Source organism: Zootermopsis nevadensis, unplaced genomic scaffold, assembly GCF_977971745.1.
Source record: "Zootermopsis nevadensis isolate Lab colony 2312 unplaced genomic scaffold, Znev_1.0 Znev_ptg000002l, whole genome shotgun sequence".
Lineage (NCBI taxonomy): Eukaryota > Metazoa > Arthropoda > Insecta > Blattodea > Termopsidae > Zootermopsis > Zootermopsis nevadensis.
In genome coordinates this window covers 7696226-7721007 of record NW_028259134.1, presented here as the reverse complement: position 1 = coordinate 7721007, position 24782 = coordinate 7696226, and the positions used below count along the sequence as shown (strand labels likewise).

Sequence of the window (24782 nt, the reverse complement as noted above, 5' to 3'; positions counted from 1 at the left end):
GGGAAAAAAGTCACAAACTGACCCCAGGTGAAAGAAATTTTGTTCACGATCCCTTAGCTGATGCTGTGAAGGTATTTTTACTGCCACTCCATATAAAACTTAGTTTAGTAAAAAATGTTATCAAAGCTCTGAAGAACGATGGCGATTTTTTTATATCTGCAGCAGAAAATCTCCCACCTCAGTGAGGCAAAGATAAAAGGAGGGATATTTGTTTAGCCCAGTGACCAACTACCAGACTGATTATTTTTGTGGTTTTTCCATCCTTCCAAGCAAATCCTTACCTCAGTACCTTAAAACTGGCCATAACCATTTCCTTCAATATTCTTCCCAATTCATTTTCATCTTACCATTTGAAACTGTACAATCTGAGCTACTGACAGCATAATTTAAACATTAATAAGTAAAAGCCAATCTTGTACCTGCCATAATGGAAAAAGGACTCCTACACACACCCCAGGTCAGATTCCAAAACAAACTGACCTAAACTCACAAACTAATGCCAGATAGCACCTTAAAAAAACAGTTTCTTCCTCCCAACCACACAGGTAGTAAAGCAAATTTACAAACAGTACTTACCTGATGAAGGACGATATAGGACTTTGATATGGCCCGATAGAAACAATATGCACACTGGTACAGGCAGTGTCCATGCTCTGTCTGAATGTGTTCTAGTAGATCTGACATAGATATGTGCATGACACAACAATAAGCACACTGCTGCCAATCAGATAACTTTACTGCAGGTGGTCTTCCCTTCCTCTTCTCTGATGATGTCCTCTGACCCGCCTGATCCTCATGTTCATAATAATGTTTAGTGAAACTCTCCGCAAAGTCTGTTGTGTACGAGCACAACCTTGACATGCATTTGTATAAATGTCGCAGCTTAATAGGCTTTATCATCCTTTGGTATACTATTGGCACTTTGGAAGCTTTTGCATATGATGGTGCTATAGCTGACTTGTGAGGAAGTTTACTCTTTGAGACCACTGTTGACAGGACTGTATTACTGGCTGGTGTGATGGAAGCTGAGGGAGGAGAAAAGTCAAAAGAGGGCTTTGCTTTTTGTAGTATCTTAGCAGATGGAACCTGTATTTCCAATCTTTTCTTGACTGATGTTGAAGATATCGGAGCCTTTGCTACAGACGTAGTTTTTGTAGTCATGGTCAAAGAAGGCATAGTTTTCATATTCACCATTACAGGAGCCTGAGATTTGGTAGTCAACATCACAGGTGATTTTGTTTTAACCTGATTATCTTTAATTTCTAGACGGACAAAGGTTCCCTTTGGTAATATATTAGGTAAAAGCTGATTACACCATACCCCTCCTCCTAACACTCCAGCTGAAAGCCTCTCTTTGGCAACAGTCACTTTAGAATTCGTTGGTCTCGTAATCTGAGCGAGACACACAAGTGAATGAGGTATGTTTGTTGAAACACTGGGTTTAGGGGCTATGTCAGAAGGTTTGCAGCTGGATAATTTTACTGGTGACAACTGTACATTATTAAACTTCATGGGAGAGAGTTGTTGTAATGACGGAAGTATTGTAATGGTTGAAGACTTTGACAAGGGATTTATAGGAATCATGTGCATTGTGCCTTGAGGGCGTGGACCTTTTCCTCTCAATACTGAAAGAGGCAGTGGAGATGATGTTAACAACTGTACATCTGGTGAAGAAGTCTGTTCAACACTTGTGGAGGATACTGAAGTAGTAATGAATGGCACAGAACTCTCAATAACAGATGTAGTCATGGCAGCTGTTACAGAAATAGCACAGGAAGTACCAGGAATGGAATACATGTTGTTTGAAGAAGACGATACATTACTGCTGTTCCCAGAGTCAGAGTTCTCTGATGATTTAGAAGAATTCTGAGGATCTTCAACCGCCCTTAGAATGTCATTCACCTGCAAATGGTACAAGTAAGTATGTCACATAAATAGCACAGTACATCATACGCATCAACTTGTACATATAAAAATAACTGTTCTGTGACCCAAACCTAAAATATAAGCAGTGCCCATTCCCAGAATGAATACATTTTCTACATATATCTGCAAACAGCATAAAGTCCATTTTGACTTTAGCTTTCCTGTATATTTGTTAGAAACAACCTTGCTTTTATCAAACAAAGTTTAATTATAATCCTTACTGTCATTTATGATCAAATATAATTTTAAATTATAACACAAGTCTTAAGAAAAAAGGATGTGATGATGTAGACTAAATTCATCTCATTTAGGGTAGAATCCAGTGTAAGCACTTGTGAACATGATATGAACCTTCAGATTCCATGGGAAATTATTAACTAGCCATGTGACTATTAGCTTCTTAAGGAGGACTTTGCATCACGGACCTAGGTGTAGTTAAATATAAACTTGGTCCACACAGACCATGTAGGACAAAAGAAGGAATAAGAGCACTTTTCGACTAGCTGCCAAACCAATATGTGGAGATAATCTGCAATGTACGATGTGAAGCTAGTAAACATTTAAGGAACAAAAAGTGGGAATATCTGAAAGACAAAATTAATGAGCTTGCGACATATAATTAGCATAAGAACATTAGAAACTAGGGATAAATGAAGTTAATAAAGGTTACTAACCATGAAGTAACTTGGTAAAGGACGAGAATGCTGATCTGCTTGCAGATTCCCATAATATTCTGAATAGGTGGAAGAATTAGTTCTCTTAGCTATTGAATGTTTATAGGATTAGTGATGTTAGGCAAATGAAAATACATCTAACTGAACCATAAGTAACTAAGCCTAGTGTTTTTGAGGTTGAAATTGCTACTGCAAAAGTTGAAAAGGTATAAATTTCCAGGTAGTGATCATATTCTGGTAGAACTGATTCAAGCAAGAGGTGAAACATTATGTTCTGTGATACAAAATCTGTAATTCTATTTGGAATAAGGAAGAATTGCCTCACCAGTGGAAAGAGTCTATTACTGTACCAATTTACAAGGCGATAAAACTGACTAGTAATTACTGATGCATATCACTGTTAACAACTTCAAACAAAATTTTATCCAACATCCTTCTCTCATGGTTAGGTCCTTACATAGATGAAATTATTGGGGATCATTAGTGTGGGTTATAATGCAAAAAGGTCAAACTATGTACCAGATTATTTGTATTCGTCAAATACTAACTAACTAGATGGCTTATGGAACCCAAAGGTTCATCATCGAATTAACCAAAGCCCTCCACCAGTCCCTGTCCTGAGCCAAAAATTATCCAGTCTCCTTCAATTCCCATCTCCCATAGATCCTACTTAAGAAAATCCTCCCACCTACACCCTGGTCTCCACAGCAGTCTCTTAACTTCAGGCTTAACAACCAACACCCAGTGCACCACTCTTGAACCTTCCATGCACACATGCCCCACCCATCTCATTCTTCTTGACTTAATCACCCTGACAATATTAGGGAGGAGTACAAATTTTTAAACTCACCATGCAGTTTTCTCCATACCCCATCCTCTTCTCTCCTAGGCCCAAATATCCTCAACACCCTATTCTCAAACACCTGCAATCTATGTTCCTTCCTCAGAGTGAGAGACCATATTTCACACCCATACAAAACAACAGGCAGAATTATTGTTTTGCATATTTTAATCTTCAGGTTCTTAGAAATTAGACAGTGAGACAAAATATCTTGAACTGAGAAGTAGCAAGCATTTCTGGAATTTACTTTCCTCCTAACTTCCTCCTGAATATCATTTTGATTTGTTATTTTTGCTCCCTAATATTTGAACTTTGTCACACATCTGAAAGATTTACTGGCCACCCTAATATGATTTTGCCTGCCTATCTGCAGACAGGATACTAATATGTACTTAGTATTTTTCTGAATTTACTTCTAGCCCCACCTTTCTACTAGCTTCAAGTAAAACTTCTGTGTTCCTCTTTATTGTATTTATATTGTTACCCAATAAATTAATATCATCAGCATATGCCAATAGCTGATGTGTCCCATTCAATTGCAAACCCTCCTGCCTATCTTGGACTTCACTGATGGTGTATTCTAATGCAAAGTTAAAGAGCAATGGAGACAAAGCATCTCCTTGTTTCAGACCATTCTTGATGGAAAATGAGTCAGATAAATATTTATCTACATGAATTTTACTAGAGATTTCATTGAAGCACATTTTTATTAGACTCACTAGTTTCTTTGGTACACCAAATTCAATTAGAATATCGTATAACACTTCTCTCTTAACAGAGGCTTTTTTAAAATCTATGAACAATTTATGTATGGTCCCACTGTACTCCCATTTTTTCTCTAGTATTACAGATAAAGAAGATCTAATTAATTGTTGATGTTACATCTGAACAAACACTGATGAACCCCAATAATTTCATTTACATATGGAGTTAATCTTGCCAGAAGAATGTTTAATAGAATTTTGTATGAAGTTGATAGTAGAGATATTCCTTGGTAAATACCACACTCTGTCTTGTCCCCCTTCTTATGAATAGGAATAATTATGGATTCCTTCCTTTATTGTGGTATCTCTTCCTTATCCCAAATAAACTGAATGGGCTTATAGATCTCCATATGCCACTTGTTTTAATTAATTCTGATGGAATTTGATCAATACCTGAAGATTTATAACTTTTCAACTTTTAAATGGCTAGTTCAACTTCATCTAAATTAGGTTCTGACACCAACAGCTCAGCCGTATGTATTTTAATCTGTCGAACATCATCAGTCCCATAAACATTTAAGAACCGATTTATGAAATTTTGATAGCCAGTAAGTTGTCATCATCCTTTACCAAATTAGTCTGAGGTTGATATCCTTTCTTAAAATCATTTACGCCTCTGTACAGATTTCTGATATTTTCCCCCTTATTACTTGTTTCAAGCTCAATAATTTTGCCTTTCAGATATTACCTTATCTTTTTGCAAAAGGTTCTACTAGCTTCACTTCTCACATTACATAGATTATCTGTATTCATTTTGTTTGGGACCTGCAATCTCTGAAATTTTGTTTGCTCCCTTCGATCTATTAATTTTGAACATTCTTCATCAAACCATTATTTATTTTGCTTTCTCCTGCAGTATCCTAGTTTCTCTTTGGCTGAAACTTTGATACAGTTTCTGACATCTTCCCACTCCATGTTGATATCCACACTTTCATCATCTGTATCTGCCTCTAAAATTTTAAACCTATTCCAATATCTGCCTCTAAAATTTTAAACCTATTTGAAATTCTGACTTGATATTGCTCCTTTACCTATCCCTCATTTAATTTTTTCAAATAAAATCTTTCTGTGTCAAAATTTTGCTTAGTTTGTCTACTTACTGAAAGACTCCCTCACTTCTGCCACTACTAGATAATGGTCAGTGTCACAATTTTCTCCCCTGAAAGACCTCACATCATTTATACCTGTCTGCCTTCTATTATACTAGAGGAAAAATATGGGAGTACAATGAGACAGTACATCAGCTACTCACAAACTTCAAGAAAGTGTATGATTCAGGTAGAATGAAGTACTATACAATATTCTCACTGAGTTTGATAAACCCATGAAACTAGTTAGGCTTATTAGAAACATATAGTAGAATCGTAAACATTTATCTGACGTTTTCTATTCAAAATGGTCTAAAACAAGGAGATGCTTTATCACCATTGATTTTCAACTGCTTTATAACATACAATTAGGAACGTCCAAGAAACCAGGTGCAACAAACTGAATAAGACACATCAGCATCTGGTCTGATGTAATCTACTGGGGGATAACATAAATACCAGAAGGAAAAGCTAAGAAGCTTCAACTGATGCTAGTAAGGAGATTGGTGTAGAAGTAAACACAGAGAAAACTAAGTATACGTTGAGCTCCAGAATCCAGAGCAAAATCGTAACATAAAGATAGCTAATGGACCCTTTGAAAATGTGGCAAAGTTCAGGTATTTTATAGTGAAAATAACAAATCATATCTGATTCCTGAGGAAACTGAGAGCAGATTAAATTCAGGCAATGCCTGCTACCAATCAGTTCAGAACTTTTAGTCTATTTGTCTGCTGTCTAAAAATGTAAAGATTAAAATATACAAAACTATAATTCTTTAATAGGTGTGAAACTTGGGCTCTAACACAAAGGGAGAAACAAAGACTGAGGGTGTTTGAGAATGGGGTGCTGGGGAGAAAATCTGGACTGAAGAGGGATGAATGAATGGGAGCCTGGAGAAAGTTGCACAATGAGGATCTTCATAAGTTGTATTCCTCGCCAAATATAATTAGACTGATCTAGTCAAGGAGGATGAGATGGGCAGGGCATGGGCGAGAAGAATGTATACAGGGTTTTGGTGGACAAACCAAAAGGAAACAGACCACTACGAAAACCTAGACGTAGGTGGGAGGATAATATTAAAATGATCTGAAACACGATGGGGTAGTATGGAATGGATTCATCTGGCTCTGAATAGGGAGCAGTGGCAGGCTCTTGTGAACACAGCAATGAACCTTCAAGTTCCATAAAATGTTGGAAACTTCTTGAGTGGCTGATCAACTGTTGGCTTTTCAGGAAGAACTCAGCTCCATGAACGGAGTGAGTAAGTAACAATAAATATTTTCAAACAAAAGATAGAGGTACAAAGAAGATAATTTTAGACATACAGAATACCGTATAAACTGTATAATTTTTGTAAGATCTGAGGTTTTCACAGAGGTAAGTATGAAAATTTCTGTCTTCTGGGTTGTTGCGCTGTGTAGTCGGGTCGATGTTAACCAACGTTTGAGAGGTCATACTGTCTCTGTCATCAGGGCAATGAATATTGTGTAGTCTGGTCGATGTAAACCAATGTTTCAGAGGTCATACTGCCTCCGTCATCAGGGCAATGAATATTCATGACCACTGAAACGTTGGTTAACATCGACCAGACTACACAGCGCAACAACCCAGAAGACAGAAATCTGTATAATTTTTAATCAAACCAAACTAAATGAAACTGGACTATCTGGATGTGGTATGTTATCAGCACACACCTCAGCTAACTTCCCTCTTATTTCACACTTTTCCTCTGTAAACTGCCTTATTGACTGAATTGTCATTTCAATGTGTCCATGTTTATGACGGGATATTGTAACTAGGCACACTATCCACAAATAATCCCACTCTATAAGACTGTAACAGTAGTCTACAGACATGTGCAAGAAGCCATGTTTAACATTAAAAAATGTCAGAACCACATTGTATTCATAAACATTTCAGAATAACAATGGTATGTATAACCTATAAAATGAACTCATGAAATGCAAGAGCCACTGATGCACTCACCAATGTGTGATTTTATGTGAACAGATGGCAATAAATACATGATGAACTGTACTGAACCAGATAACAATATTAAAGGCATTTACAATGTTTTGATAAACACTTGACATAAAACAGAGCAACAAACAAGAACTTACATCCTCTGAACCCATAGCATCTGGATTCAGACTGACGACACTCTCTATCCTGAGAAATGGACCACAGTCTTCTTCATTATTAGTCATTTCCTCCCCAAGGACTTCATTAAATAATTGGTTAACTTCTGCAACAAAGCAATCAATATTGGTTACTCAGGAGATGCATGACATAATCCAGATCTTGCCTGCCACATGCATCTACTCTTATAAACGGTAATAAAATATATTTAGTATGTTCCAATTTTTGTAAAATTTAACAATTCAATAGTGTCCTATATGCAATAAACTTCTAATTAACCAGGGATGACTTTTTCTTTACATAAAAGCAGCTTTCTAACCTCTTTCCCTACCTACTTTGGGGCGAGGTGGGGGGTGCTAAACGAGATATGGTCAAAGAATACTATTTCCAGTAATTTATGTCAGCGTCATTGGTGTGGTGGGGAGGTTTGTCACAGTGGTGTCTAAAAGTCATTTCTGTTACATTGTACTGTGTGACAGTGACAGTTAACACTTGTAAGATGGCTGAAAAACATAATATACAAAAGCACAAGTTACTTGCAATAATTGAGAACAGAGAACCAATGGCAAAATTATCCAAAGATTATGGGATTATAGGGTAGAGACTGAGTGACTGTTCATAAATGCGACCGGGCTACCTTCTCAGAACTCTTACCAATGAAGCCAAAAGCAGAATAGCATTGTGGAAAAAATTGTTTTGGTTGCTATATATGGCATATATTGGGCAGGGTTGTCTGTATTTCCAGGAATGCTGGTTAGATAATGGAGGAAATTTCCTCCAGATGGAGAAGATGATGATTTGCAAAGTTTTCATAATGAAGAAACCAGCAAGTCCAAAATTCTTGATATAGTACGTGCTATGAGATGCTTTTACAACATTGATGAAGATCACATAAAAGTATGGCTACAGTGTGTTGCATATTAAGTGGGCTTTCAGCACATGACAGACAGATATTGTTAATGCTGCCATGAAACAGAAGGGAGAAGAAGATGGTGGGGAGGATAACAGCGAAATTTGTACTGCTGTGAGGAGTCAAAACAATTCACAAAAACAAGTCATCATTACAAACTACTTCTCAAAATAAATGTCAGTTGTAAAGAGAAAATCAATTTGAGAAGCTGTTCCGTGAATAACAAAATATTTCGATTAATCCACGTTTTTTGATTATTTGCGTCATTAGCTCAGATAATTGGGAGTTCGCTGGATCTTGTTACTCTGTAATTTGAAAATAAATGGAAAATGCTGTGCAGACAGAAATGATAAACAAGATAGGCAACTCTCGGTTTACGAACGCCCAATCTATGAACAATCGCTATAACAAACGTCACAATTCATTCAAAATTTCTTAAGTTGCCAATAGATAGCGTTCCTTATAAAACAAAATGCCAAACGTATAGTGAAAATAATTGCAAGATTTAAATAAATAAATTTTTAAAAAATTTATTTATTACAATAATTATCAGAAAATTATTATATAATAATTATACTGAACTGTTCTTGGTTAATAAAACTAATCTAGCCAGTAAAAAAACGTTGGTTTACATGCCACACCGCATAGAATGTTTTCTCATGGGAAAGAAATCCATGATTCCCCCTATTATAATAGTATTGAATAGACCATTCAATGCTTAGTACATGGTTTTAATGCTTTAAATTAGTTGCTAACGTATACGATATGTATCATAAAAGCTCAGGAATGCAAGATACACATAACGAACAAAAACGTATAACGAAAGTCTTGGAACGGAACTCGCTTGTAAACCGAGAGTTGTCTGTACAGCACTATAATTTTGTTCTGAACTGTGATTCATGGAATGTATCTAAGAATAAACATTATCACAAATGGTATAGGATTAAGCTTGGCAATCAACAAAATATGTGCAGAATATTTAATAGATGATGGAAACAGTAAAAAGGAAGGAATGTAACTTTGTGTCCCATTCATTATAAGTGTAGTGAACATTCAATTCTAAAGGGTTTTGACAACAGTAGTTTACATCTAAAATAATTCTTTGTCAGAACTTTTTCCATCGTCTGTTCTTTAAAATCACGACGTTTCGGAAGCTGTTGGGTCCCTTAGATAGCTCTAAGCGACCCAACAGAGTCGGTACCTCTCACCTGAAGACGGAGACATAACCAGCCTCCGAAACGTCGTGATTTTAAAGGACGATGGAAAAAGTCCTGACAAAGAATAATTTTAGATGTAGTGAACAAACATAGTATGTACTTCTGGATTGTAATTTGGATCGTAAATACATGATGTATGCACTGTGCAGTGTTTAATACAGACGTATGTAAGCTCCATACAAAACAGAAATAATCTGAAGTAAAACATTTAATTCCCTTGAGATTATAGGATAGGCAGATTTTACCAAACCAATTGTCCATTTATCAGAGTGTACTAAGAAAATCCATGGATAGATTCTTCAAAACACCCGCTTTGCATAAACTTTATAATAATAATAATATATATATAATAATATATATATAATAATAATTTATTTACATTCCATGGATCCGTAAGACAGTCAGATGACAATAGGATGTGGAAAGTCATAATAATAAAAATAATAATAATACAATACATATTATAAAGTACAATTCATACTATTATATAAATTTCACATAATACAAAACAAAGTATTCACCTAAAGAAATGATAAGCTACAAATAGATCTACCCATTATACACAAGAAAAATTTATCACTTATTTGTAAACAACATAAATTCATTGACAGAGTAAAAGGAGTGTGTAATTAAGTATATTCTTTTTTTTCCTTTCAATACTAATGCTTGACCATCCCTTAGGACAACTTGAATAAGCCATCAAATTTAAGACTGGCACTATTCACAGTAAAGGGTTGTCTGTGATAATTCCAATCCCAATTCCCAACCTTGGAGTTATCACACACAATCCTTTCAGCTGACAAATGCAATATTTGTTCTTATCATTATCTATCTATTCCTATATCTGAAGATGTACCATGCCATGTTACAAGAGAAACACTTAATGTTGCCATCTAACACACTAGATAAATTCTTATGTGAGTATTATCCTCCCCCATAAAAAAAAGGATCTTATACCTGTATCATCTTGATTGATGCCTTGTTGCTGGACATCTGTTATGACAGGATCTTCTGCTGGTTTTGGGATGGAAAGAAGGTCTCCACTTAACCTCCGCAAACGGATAAACTTCCTAGGTGCAGAGCACTCAGTAACTCCTTCACTGCTAATAGACTTTTCTGCTCCTCCAACAAAAGTATTCTTTGTTAACACTGCCCCTTGTTCAAGAGGAATCCTTTCTATTGACATTTCTCTATTTCCCTTACATGTCTCTTCTTCTGACACTTCCCTTTCTCTAGCATAAGTCTTTTCTGTTGACAATATAGAAATATAATGTCCATTACCACTTACTGCACTAGAAGCTGTGAGGTCAGCAACGAGATGGAATCTGATAAGATGGTGCAAAGCATATGACAATTTGAAATACTGATCTCTGGGATCAATATTACACGCCTTGCATGACCCATCCCAACGGCAAACTCTATGAGTATTCTCAATGTGGTTTGCAAAATGTGTGCGATTTGTTGACGCAAAGATGCATCCACGAATGCAACAGGAATACAGTAACCCTTCACTGAAGCGTTTCACTTCCAAAGGACCAACACGTACTGATGAGTCTGATCCTTCACTCCCTATGCCACTAGTAACTTGAAGCATATTCCTTCCCTTAGCCCCAAGTGAAATTAATGGAGGAGGTTTCCCAATTGCACTTAATTTCTTGTTGGCAATAATTTTCAAACAATCCGCCTCATTTGTCTTCATTTTACCGACCTTATTTGAACGAACATGCTCACCGGCAATCACGCTACTGCTAAGTTCTTGATTATCTATCTCAGCCACATGTTCGCTCAGGTCTCCAGGCTCTGTATTTGGAACAACTTTCGACGCAAGACGCTCAATAATGTCAAACATTCTACTTGTTGATTTCCTTGGACAAACATCCTTCAAAGCAGAAAGGGTATCATTCAAAAGATTATCAGGGATCTGAGATTCTGATTCCACTACATCCTCATTATCTTCACCCTCAAATCCGAAGCTGATGTCAGAAGAAGATTCATCAACAGTTTCAACATCATCTTCATTCCTACTAAAAGACCGAGTTATCCTCCGCTCTGTTGAATCACCAGTGCATGGCTTATTATTCCTTCCACTTTTACTTCCACTTTGTGATTCAGTAACTTTCTGACCAATGACATTAGATTGCTTATCATCAATCGTCTCTTTTTCGGCTCTCAACAAGTTTTGAACAGCCTGTGCAGCTTCAATAGCTCGTTTCTCGTCTATCAACGTTGACACATCTGCTGATTTCTCTCCTTCAGATTTACTTTCCTTACTTTCTAAAACTTTATTGTGTGTCACAGAATCCACAGCCTTATCATTTATTTCTTCCATTGTGGCTTCAATTGATTTGCTTTTTAAACATGTTTTTAGTTTATCAGATAACTGATCTAATATTGAACTACGGTTTGACTGAAGAAATTTTGGATGACTGTCCTTCAGATTTTTAGCTATTTCCTGCATTTTCTTTAACCTTTCCTTTTGAATAACAGAATTCTCTTCTTCCAAATCATCACAGCATACAAATGCCTTAAGGTCAACTTCCTTTACTGCTTCTTCAACTACTGATAATGACGATGCAGTGACTGTATTTTCAGTATCATTCTTTCCAGTATCATCAACATTCTGTTTCAAATGTATATTTTCTGTATCCATTAAGTCTTCCTTTGTTACCTCATCCGATGATTTAACTCCACCAGCCCCTGCAGTCATACCAACAGAATTCACTGCAGATAGTTCTTGAGAAATTGTACCTGGATCTTCATCTACTGCAATTACTTCAGGTCTTTCGGGTATCTGTATGCAAGAAGAAACAACAGTGTTCTCAGTATGTGTTTGACAAACACCTTGTAATGGTTCAATTTCTGATTCCTGTTCTTTCTTCATGCTGCCTTCATCTAATGCCTCACAGGGCTTAGAAGTCATATCAATATGTTCTGCTTCTGGCTTCTGCCCTGTCACGATGGAGCCTGGCCTTTTAATGTCTTCTTCTGGAATCATTTCATTGTTTGTTACTGGTAATGCAACATTACACACATCACCATCATCCTTTTTAGCAACCAAAGGTAATTTGTAAGTGACAGAACCATTGGATTCATTTGTATCTACATCTGTACACACATCTTTTGATTCTGTACCTTCTGCAGTATCATTTTGACTCTTCATCTTGGACATGTTAATGCATATTAACCTGGCATTGTCTTCTGAAGGATGCCTCAAAGAAATGTGTTTTTCAATGTTCTGCTTTAATAACTGAACATAATTACATGATGAACAAAGATAGCCAAACACAAATTTAGCATTGTTAGGTGGTCCTGGAGTAAGAACAGTAGCACTAATTTTCTTGACACCTTTCAGTTCTGGGTGATGATAATAAGAATGTCCTTTAACAGAGTGTTTTGTACATGCTTCAAAAGAACATTTACCACACTGAAATCGATATTCCCCAGTGTGTGAGCTAAGATGGTCATAGAAATTGAGTGGAAATGTGGCAACATGATCACATATTCGACAAACAAATTCACCTGCTTGTTTCTTCTTCTTCTTCTTTCCAGTTTTAACATTACCATCCTCTTCTTCTTCTTCTTCTTCTATGTACTTACTTTCTAGTGCTTCAGAAATTGCTCGAGTAGCCTTTTCTTCAGGAAGACGTGAAATGAGAACTTCAGAATCTGGATGACTGTTTCTATAATGAGTCACAATACCTTTACACTGTGCTGGACACAGTTTACAGGCATACCTAGCACTCCCATCCAAAGCATAGCTTCGATCAGGAATTGTAGACAATTTATCCCTTTTGGCCAAATATTTTTCTGAATCTGAACAAGTCACCATCTCATCTAACTTGTTTGTACAAATGTTGCTCGTTTCTAAAATATCCTTCTTATGATGCATCTTGTTATCCTCTGTCTCACTGATCTGTTTCATTTCAATGTTATGACATAATTTATCATCACTGTTTACTGTTATGTTTTGTCTGCTGCTTAACAGCATATCTCTTTCTTCCTTACCTTCATTTATGGACACTTCACTTTCACCATTTTCAGTACCACTACATTCATCAATAAGAAGTTTACTACTATGAACTACTTCACTAGGGCCATCCACTTCTTTCTCACATGTAACATTGCAAGCGACATATTTCATTCCAACCTCTGATACAAACCTAGGGCCACCTTTCTTCTTAGCATGATTATTAATAATACCTAATTGCCACTTTGCTTTCTTTTTCTTAACTTTTCTCTGTATACCAGATTTTCTTACCAGGTTCAACATAATTCGTGAGTTCCTTCTCTTAGTAACGCTGGGAACTATAGTAATTTCAGTTGCAATTTTAGGCTCAACAACAGGTACATTAAAACTGCTGGTAGCAGGCTTTGAACGATCTTCACTTTGAATAATACTCTCTTTTAAATTAACTACAACATTTGCAATTTCTGCAACTGCTTTTCCCACAGAAGAGTCTACTGTACCCAGCTCACACAGCTTCTCTTCCGTGCTTGGGGTGTTCACTGTAGCATCACCTGTTTTGAAACCATCAGCAACTTTAGTTAGCCTGTTAATGATGTCATCAATTTTCTTTCCCAGAAGTTTCGACCTTTTTCTATTACATTTCCTTCGAAATGTGAAGCCAATAGGAGTAAACATATTACACCAGTTTGTTCGATGAGACAAAGTACTTGCTACAGATGACTGATCTGATACTATACTCTCAACATCAGTAGAGACTTCATCAATTCTTTCTATCTTTGCTTGCTTCTTTTCTCCTTTTTTAGGCCTACCACGCTTCCTTTTAAAACACGTATATTTAACATTACATCTTGGTTTTTGTGCTGCTTTAAATTTGGACTTACCACTGCTCACAGGAGATGAAGTACTGTCTTCCATTACTGATTCATCAGATGAACTATCCTCAAAATACTTTGTTCGTGGTGATGAAGACATAAGATTCAGTTTTGTGATATCAGTCTTTTCAAGTATTACTCTTGGAGAACGTGTTCGCCTTCCACGTTCTGAATTTGAGGTTTCACTTTCATCAGCATGACTTAATTTTGACCTTGTTCTTATGCCGGGATGTGAACATGATTGCTCTACTGATTTATCACAGGACTCTGATTCCTCTCTCTCTCCTGTGCTTTTCTTGCTATTCCTTACTTTATCAACAGCAGTTTCTTCACCCGAGTCTTCACTTTCTTCTATAACATAACCTTTCCACTTGGACTTTCCACATTTCTTATTAGATTTTGTGCAAGGAAAACCAGAACTATCTCCAGTTTCATAAATAAGGCCATCATCTTTCTTCTTTACCCTGCTGTTTGTCATTTTTTCATCCATTTCATTTGAAATATCACCACATCCTTTCTCAAAACTACATTCTTCCTCTTCATCCTTCATGGTCATTTTAGCTCTTTGTTTTTTGTCCACTTTTTCTTCCTTACCTTTCTTCTCTAAACCCTTTTCTCTTGGCAATTTCCTTGGTCGTCTCTTACCAATAACAGATGACCCATCTGATTCTTCTGCTGTGGTAGACACTTCATCTTCTGTTCTTTTGATAGTGGATTTGGATATTTCATCAACTGTCATTCCAGGAGGAGTTTCCTTAAGCAAGCGGCACATTCGATGACCTGTTGCTGTTACAACTCCCTCACAAATAAACATATCTCGGATGTCTTCTTGCAAAAGCTCAAGAGCAGAACGTCTCTTTGAATACTTCCTTGCAGGCTTTGCTTCATCACTTGAGGCAGTTTGCTTTTTCTGTTCATCTACTTTACTGCTTTCAACCTCCTCCACCTTGTGGTTATCCTCTGAAGTACTCAACTGTCTGTCAACCTCTAAAATCTTCTTCAATTTGGAATCAAGTGTTTCATTGTCTGAACTCTGATCATCATCAGATAAAATTAACCTTCGATATTTAGACTTCTTCAGTTCTACTGATATTTCTTCTTTATTCAACAGCTTTCCTTTCTCTTCCATCTTCTGGTCTTCCTCATTTAAGCATGTATTCTCATTCTTCTTAGAAAATTCTGAAGTGTTGTCATTGGACCCTGAATCTGAGTCTGATTCCAGTATTTGTTTTATCTTTCTCAATTTCTTCCCCTTTAAACTTTCTCCTAGTTTCTCCAACACCTTAGCTTGTTCAACAAATTTCTTACCCTCACCAGTTTCAATAGACTTTCTTATTAATGCCTCAATCCATTCTTGCGTGACTCCATCCTTTGATCTAGACCCTGAACTTGTTTTTGGAGTTTCTGTATCAGAAGTCTTTTCTGATGAAGTACTTTCATTGTTCTTGGAAATTACAGACATTACAACTCTGTCATCATCAGTTCTATCAATACTACACACATCATCATCTTTCATGTTTGCCTGTTGATTTTCATTTTGAGTCACTGGTGTCTCATCAGTGGGCTTAACCACTTCAACTTTTTCTTTGGTGTCACTTACAGTGCATGAAGATGATTCCAGTTTTGGTGGAGGCGATTTTGCCTTTGGAGGTGGGGGTGATTTCGATTTTGGAGGTGAAGGGGGGCGTTTTATTTTTGGTATTCTGAACTTTTGGAAACCATAACCTTTCCCTGTCTTTGGAACAGTTGTAACATCATACAGACTATTTAATGGAGAAACCAGTTCTGTTTCCTTTGGTTTATTAGGCTCAGGTGAGTTTCTTCTTCTATTGCTACTACTGGATTCAAACCTTTTAGATTCAGAATCTCTTCTCCTTTCATTTGAACTGTGCCTGTCGGTTATTCGTTCAGGACCTGATCCATAATTTGGACTTCTTGAACTGGAAGAAATCTTCATGTCTCTATTACTCTTTAAATTACAATCCCTCTTTTCAGGTTCTTCTATGCTTCTTCTTCTAGGATCTCTTTCAGAAAGTGTATTTCCGATTCTGCCGTCCACACTCTGAGCACGACCAAGTGTTCCAGGTCCTCCAGAACCATGAACACTAGCAGCTGACATACTCTGAGGTGGCACTGGTGACCTGTGTCCAGTGAAATGAGAATTAGACATCCTAGGGACACCAACTGGAATTTTACCAACATTATGTGAACTGTTCCCATGATGCTGAACTGGCTGTCCAACAGATCTCACAAATGAAGGATAATTTGCTGAAGACCCACCTCTGTAACAACCTTGTGAGGAAGGTGGTGATTGCCAAGGTGGATGTTGCTGCTGCTGCTGCTGACTGACAGAAAACGTGTCACGTAATGGACGAATCTGCCCTTGAAATGGACTGAATTCATGTTGGGAGGAAAGAGGTGGACACTGGAATCTCATATTATTAGGCCCACGCTGGAGAAAACTGTCTCCATGATGCACAAAACTTTCATCAGGTGGCCTTGGGGAACTGTGTGATAAAACTCCATAACATTGAGACCCTGTCCATCTTGCATGTGACTGTAAATGTGGTGTCTGACTTGTGTGAAACAGTGTACGTGAGCCCTGATGGTAAGCATTAGAAACTGGTCTCATGTACTGATCAAGTGGAGATTGTGGCAAAATACCACTCCTGTAATTATCAAGATGTGGATAACTAGAAGTGTTCAGTCTTGGATCATGAATATTGGAAAGAGGGCCTTGGTTGTCTCTGGAACATCTACGACCTTGGTTTAAGTTACGAGAAAGAATCCTTGGATCATGCGGTAGATTGGGAGTTGGTAAAAGTGGTCTACGGTCTTCAGGTCTTGGAACACCAGAAGAGCTAGAAGACATAGAATTTCTTCCTATTGCAAGGTGTGACTCTGCCTGTGAACCATACTGTGAACTATGAAGAGGAGACATTAAACCAGACTGATTACAATCCTTTGGTGAGGAAACTGGAGACTGCAAATCTGTAGGTTGCTGCCTTGCAGGTTTAATGACAGCAGAACTATTCACACCAACATTTTCAAGTATTTCTTTTGTGTTTGGAGGAGGAGAAGGGAGGTTACGAAGATTGTCTTCCACAATCTTTTGTAATTCCTCTTTACTCAAACTTGACAATATACCACCACTTTCCTTCTTTGTAGTTCCTTGAAACTTATCAAGAACAGACAAGTCTCTATTAATGGATCTAGGATCATCATAATTTGATTTGAGATCAGCGCTAAGGCTTATACACGAATCACTATTTTCTCCTTCTGCAGGAGAATGTAAATCTTCCCACAGAGTATTCTGGAAACTGTCCTCTCGTCGGGGACTGACGCTTGCACGTCTTCTAGGATCTGTTGGTTTCTTATCTTTAATAGTGGGCTTTGATGATGTATCTTTAACAATCCCAAAACTTTTGTCATCCTTTTCTGCAATATTACTTCCAGCACTTTGTCTGTTCTGACCCATGTCATTTCCCTTCTCTTTTTCATTTGATTTTATGAAACTTCCTACTGCAGAATCTAATTTGCTAGAAAGCTGTAGACGATTTGTGAGAGATTTGTCTTTTTTTAGCTCAGAGTTTGGTTTCATCATATCCAGTATATTTCTAACTGGTGATTTGAGTTTATCATCTTTTTGAACCAAACTTCTCAAAGCACCTCCTTTGCTAACACCAACTCTATGAACTTGCTGTATCTCCTGCTCCAATTTGGCCCTTAGGCTCATATGTGCAGACTCCTCCTTCTTTTCTAGTTCCAATTCACTCCTGCTCGTGTCTTCCAGAAGCTCCTCAATGTCAGCATCAGATAAAGGCTTAGTTCCTAAAGCTGGCGGATGTTTAAGAACATTGCATAAAGTTGGACTTTTCTGAACAGATCTTTTAATAGGAGACTTGCACATTGGGCTACTACTGTTTGTAGCAAATGATTGTTGCATAAGTGGACTTCTTGGTGAATGGAGACTGGGAGGTACACTATGAAAACCTGTTGGACTCAGTGGTGGTTTATTTGGAATTGTGTTCAAGTGTCGGTTACTATCAGGAGACCATACATATTTGGTGGGTGATTTATAATCGCTCCATCCAGTACATAACTCATCATCATCCTGTGGTCCTTCACTTGATGAGATGTCCTTTACAGGCTTTGTATTGCTGCTACTCTCTTCAGGTTCACTTGGGTATGAATATTTTGGAGTCCCCTCATATGCCTGATTCTCCCACGGTGGATCTGCCTGATACTGCCATTCCATCGATGGGGATCCCAAACAACCATCTGACTTCTTAGTAGCTTCTGTAGATGATGATGGTGTTTGTTGTTCCATTAATTTCTTTAGTCTTTCTCGACTCTGTTCAAGAACATCCAATGTCTTGCTCTTTTTCTCTGAAGAAGACATATTATCCGTACAATTACTTGTGGTTGAATGTGCATCTCTACTATCCTCAAGGTCACTGCTATATACAGGACAAGAGGTAGTGGATGACACGGCTTTCCCACTTGCACGAGCAGCTGCCAATTTCAGTGATTTCATTATATCTGTTACAGAACTAGCATCTGTTGATGATGTAACAAGGTGTTGATCACTGAAAGAAAAGGAAGTAATTATTACAAAGTGGTAACATATAATAAACTTAAATAAGTAAAATACCACTCCCCACATACCTTCCATCTTCAAAATCAGCATTATCAGAGCTGCTTGGTTTTGTACTCTCCTGAGAATTCCTGTTGATAATTCTTTCTTCTGCATGTTTAATGTTTGTATGCTTAGCTTGTGCATATGAACCCTGCAGATGTATTACCAATGTATTACAGAGAGAAAACTATTGCATAATTATTTTGTTGTGTAGTACTACTTTAAAAGAAATTATTTTATGAACAACTAAATGCAAAAGAAATAACAATCTTCTTTGCACAAAACTTACTTTCTCAACTTTATCGTGCAATTTCTGTAAAACTTCTTCACATCGTTTCAGTGTTTCTATCTTCAACCTACAAAAAGACATACTGCAATACAATATGACCACCCAAAAAAAGTACATTTTTCACAAATGGCGTACTTTAGGGACAATATTCACGTTTCATAAATACTGACATACTTCCTTTTTGTGTTTAAAAGAATAGAATGTAAGCTTTTCATCTTGAGAAGCTGTGCCTCCCGTGACTTGTCACTGGAGCGTTCTAATCTTTGAATCATCATCTCCAAAAATGGAATGTATTTTTGCATCTCCTGAAACTTCTGTTCATAACTGTCCTGTTGATTATCCTGCTGACCTTCATCTCCCCCTAAAAGTGTAAAGTTCACATATTAATTGTCAGATAATATAACACACCTTTACACCTGTACATTGATTGTAACTTGTTTCCTCAACAAGTAAAAAGCACATATGTCCACAAAACTGTTTAATGGCATAAAACACACAAATTTATTACTTATTTATTTAAAATTAAGTAATAATAGGTGATATGAACCACAAACATAAATTAATTTACTTGGCAACTGAATATGTAAAGTTTATGGGAATTATTAAAATAAATTCAGACTGTGGGCTTCTGGGCTACTATAACACAGTCTTGTAGGTGGTTGCTAAAGTTTCTGAGGAACCTATTATATTCTTCTTCAGGATGGAGGCAGTAGGTTCCTCTGAAACACTACATAGCAACTTGGCATCACAGCTCAGACCACAAACTAAACATTCAAAACCATGAAAGCCTCATATTTCATATATATATATAGCACTCCCTCAAAGGTTTACAAGATCAAGCCATCATGGAAAAGTCTGTGTGAACACTGTCATCACTCATCAAGGCCAAAACAAATCATCTATTGCTCCATTAAACATAAAAATAATGCAGAAGATGAAAATAAAAAACTGGTTTCAATGCCATTACAACTTTGTTCCCAGTTAAAGTGTTGCCAAAGAAAATGCTTTTTTTCAATTTGTACATAACTGACCACACCCACCAATGTATACTCTCTCTACCTCACACAACACATATTCATACATGAAAGTAATTACTATAGCCAAGAACACTTTATACAAGTTTAAACCATGGATACATGTTACCTGCAATTGGTAAGAGACTGATGTACTTAAAACAAACTTCTTAAAATAGCATTCTTACCCATTTTTATTTCCTTCTGGTTTGCTGCCATATTTTTGTCAGGCCTCTGTTATCAACCTGAAAACAATTAAAATACAAAATAGTTCACATCAGAGAAGGCTGAATACATTACTTACCAAAACAGATCACATACAAACAGTAGTAACCTAAAATAAAAATTGTGTTACTGTTTCTTTGGATAAATCTCAGTATGATAAACACAAACTGAATTTTGAAATATTTTTTTTATTTTGGTTTAGTTTGGCTCATTTTAACTATCACCTAACTTAGAACTAAATGATGTTTCAGCTATGATTTTCAGTCCTCCAACATATTTTGATGAATCTTGATACCATATTTATATATGTATTACCATGCAAGAGTTTTATTCACTTCAAATCTGTATACAATCCATATTGCATCACCTTAGCTGTACCTTGAGGAAAATACGGAGAATTTACATTCAATATCGAATGTACACAAGCTACCAGAATGTAATGATGTGTTTAATAACTCAAGTGTAACACAACATAACGCAACTTCTGCTTCATAGTTGTGCAGTCTCGGCTTCTAAAACTCAAGTGCAAAGGGCTTGAATTCTGACTGCATTATTTGTATTGTCCTAATTAGACATTCCAAGCAAGATATGAAGAAAACAAATAGACCTTCAACATAAGTCACGGCCTTCCATTCTGAGTTGTAGACTGCTGGTTTGAAGTCACACACAACTCACCGTTCAATAACACCATCCTGTGAATGGAAGCTGTAATATGTGAGAGATAAGACCTGAAGGGTTTGTTGCATCAAAATACAATACAAAACTCACTGTTGTAAACAATGACATTGAGGCCTACCTGAGTAAACATAAACTGCTATAATATCATGCCATCTTACAAGTTTGTAGACTTGATAGCTAAAACTGTTGTCCACCCACACAATGTTCAGACAAACAGCACTTGGTACATCATTAAAAGATTAACAATCCAAATACATTTTTGGGCTCATCTTGCTTTCTTTTCACCTAAGAAGAAAATGGTTTCAGTAAGAGTTTCAGATTCCATAAAGGGACACGTTAACTAACTAGATGGCTTATGGAACCCAAAGGTTTATCACCGAATTAACCAAGCCCTCCACCAGTTCCTGTCCTGGGCCAACAAAATCCAGTCTCCTTCAACTCCATCTCCCACACATACCACTTGATATTATCCTCCAATCTAGGTCTAGGTCTCACCAGTGATCTCTTCCCCTCGGCTTCCCAACCCGGTGCACACCTCTTGCACTCTACATGCATGCCACATGCCCTGCCCATCTCATTCTTCTTGACTGAATCACCCTGACAATAATAGGGGAGGAAAACAAATTTTTAAGCTCATCATTATGCAGTTTTCTCCACACCCCATCCTCTTCTCTCCTAGGCCCAAATATCCTTCTCAACACCCTATTCTCAAACACCTGCAATCTGTGTTCCTCCCTCTGAGTGAGAGACCATGTTTCGCACCCACACAAAACAACATGCAGAATTATTGTTTTGCATATTTTAATCTTCAGGTTCTTAGAAACCAGATGGGAAGACAAAATATTTTGAACTGAGAAATAGCGAGCATTTCTGGAATTTACTTTCCTCCTGAATATCATTTTGGTTTGTTATTGCTTGTCCCAAATATTTGAACTTTGTCACACTTTCAAAGGATTTATTAGCCACCCTAATATGAGTTTGCCTGCCTGTCCATTGACAGGATACTAACATGTACATAGTTGTTTCTGAATTTACTTCTAGTCCCGCCTTTCTACTAGCTTCTTGTAAAACTTCTGTTTGTCCTCATTGTATTTATATTGTCACCCAATAAATTAACATCATCAGCATATGCCAATAGCTGATGTGTCCCATTCAATTGCAAACCCTCCTGCCTATCTTGGACTTTCCTGACAGCATATTCTAATGTAAAGTTAAAGAGCAATGGAGACAAAGCATCTCCTTGTTTCAGACCATTCTTGATGGAAGATGAATCAGATAAATATTTACATATACAAATTTTGCTACAGGTTTGATTTAAGCACATTTTTTGTTACACTCACTATCTTCTTTGATACACCAAATTCAATGAAAATATTGTATAACACTTCTCTCTCAACAGAGTCAGACCTTTTTGATTGAAATCTATAAAAAATTGATGTATGATCCCACCGTACTCCCATTTTTCTCTAGTAACTGATGGATGCAGATCTGATCAATTGTTGATTGAATTTTGTATGAGGATGATAGTAGAGAAATTCCTTGGTAATTACTATGCTGTCTTGTCCTCCTTCTTACAAACAGGAATAATTATGGATTTCTTCCTTTATTGTGGTATCTCTTCCTTATTCCAAATAAATTGATTAAGTATATGGATCTCCATATGTAACTTTTTGTCACTTGCTTTAATTAATTCTGATGGAATTTGATCAATACCTTGAAAATTTATAACTTTTCAACTTTCCAATGGTTAGTCCAACTTCATGTAAACTACGTTTTGACACTAACAGTTCAGCCATATGTATTTTAATCTAACATCATCGGTCCCATGAACATTTAAGAGCTGATTAAGGAAATTGTTCCACCTATTCACAATTTTGATTGGATCTGCAAGTAAATTGCCATTATGATCCTTTACCAAATTAGTCTGAGGTTGATATCCTTTCTTAAAATCATTTATGCCTCTGTACAGATCTCTGATATTTTTGCCCTTAGTATTTGTTTCAAGCCCAATAATTTTGCTTTTCAGATATTGTTTTCTTATTCCTAAAGGCTCCACTAGCTTCATGTCTCACATTACATAGATTATTCATATTCGTTTTGTTTGGGTCCTGCAACCATTGAAATTTTGTTTGTTTGCTTCCTTCGATCTATTAATTTGAACATTCTTCATCAAGCTATGGTTTATTTTGCTTTCTCCTATAGTATCCTAGTTTCTGTTTGGTTGAAATTCTGATACAGTTACAGGATATAGAACACGTTATATCTTTTATTGCAGATGTATAATTTTCAATTGTTCTGAGAAATGACTAGTATAATAACAATATTACTTAGTAGGATTTTAGATTCTCACAGTGATGAGTAAAAAGATGGTGGTCTTCTTGGTTGCAGCAATGTGTAGTTTGGTAAAGTTAAACTTCTACCATACTACACGGTGTTATAAACCAGAAGAGAGCCATCAACGGCAATACTATTAAATGTGTGACATCAAAACTGTTACCAAGTTTCTGTGATCAACCTACCATATGCAGCAGGCCTGCACAACATGCAGCCTCCAGAAAGATGTTGTCTGGCCCAGGGGTGATTGGCTCAATTGTGCATGGGCCCCTGAAAAATTAGCTTTCAAAAATAATCATGTAAATAAATCCTGACATAATTTTTAAATAAGTGCAGAAAATTGCACTTTTTTTCCTTACATTTTTCATTATTTTTAAATTTTAATTCTTACAGAATATACATTGAATACTAATATAATACATAAATGTATTTATTTACACATAATTAATGCATAATGTTCACATACTTTTAATTAATGTAATTATCATATATATGAAATACAAGACTGCAGCCTGAAGCACTTCTGAAGTTTACATTTTGGCCCACATGTACCTTCAAGTTGAGCAGGCTTGATCTAGAGATGTATGCAACATATCTTTCACACAAACAAACATGTCTGCTCAATATGCTTTCTCTTTTCATAGAAGAACACTAAAACATGTTAAATATTGCTAGTAATTCATATTTTGTATGGATTAAAATTACATAATGATCTTTTTTCTGTTTTTTCGTCACTCAATATTCCAGCACAATAACCAACCATGCAAAGTTGGAAAAGTTTCTCCAGTTACTATGACAAAAACAAGAAAATAGCAAGCAGTGTTTTTGGTGGGGACAGGGAAAATCCTCTGCCTTTGTCAGGGATTGAACCCCAATCGTCCAGCCAAAGCCAGTCACTACACTGACTGAGTTACCCGGCTCACATAAAAACTGGTACATAAAACAAAATGCAGCCCTCAGCAAGACCTATAACACCTATTCCAAACATTCTGATGAGGTGCATATTCGGCCAAAAACGAGGAAAAATATTTTATGCTCCAACATAACACAATAATTTACCTGATGATTATCTTTGTCAGCAATGGAATTTATAATTGAATGTAGGAGAGGGAAGATATGAAGAAAATAGCATGGGGGAGTATAACTGGGTACATCTGGTTATAAAGAGGAACCAGAGGTTGCCTCTTGCAGACATAGTATTGAGCA

At 36.6% G+C, this 24782-nt stretch overlaps 1 protein-coding gene across 7 annotated transcripts in view; it reads right to left on the bottom strand.

The window, feature by feature from the left end:
• Positions 1–24782, bottom strand: part of LOC110833782 (uncharacterized) — a 91446-nt gene that overhangs the window by 43487 nt on the left and 23177 nt on the right. For 5 of the 7 annotated variants that reach the window (XM_022072265.2, XM_087348728.1, XM_022072266.2 and 2 more), the window contains exons 2-9: positions 23762–23846; positions 20528–20584; positions 19501–19687; positions 19327–19393; positions 19067–19188; positions 10517–18987; positions 7414–7538; positions 577–1902 (exon numbers count right to left, since the gene is read on the bottom strand). In XM_022072265.2, the coding sequence (XP_021927957.1) occupies positions 577–1902; positions 7414–7538; positions 10517–18987; positions 19067–19188; positions 19327–19393; positions 19501–19687; positions 20528–20558 (10329 nt within the window). In that variant the 5' untranslated portion in view covers positions 20559–20584; positions 23762–23846. Of the gene's footprint in view, positions 1–576; positions 1903–7413; positions 7539–10516; positions 18988–19066; positions 19189–19326; positions 19394–19500; positions 19688–20527; positions 20585–21360; positions 21539–21737; positions 21776–23761; positions 23847–24782 lie in introns of those variants that run through there. The other 2 variants (XM_022072269.2, XM_022072268.2) reach the window with 2 other exon arrangements.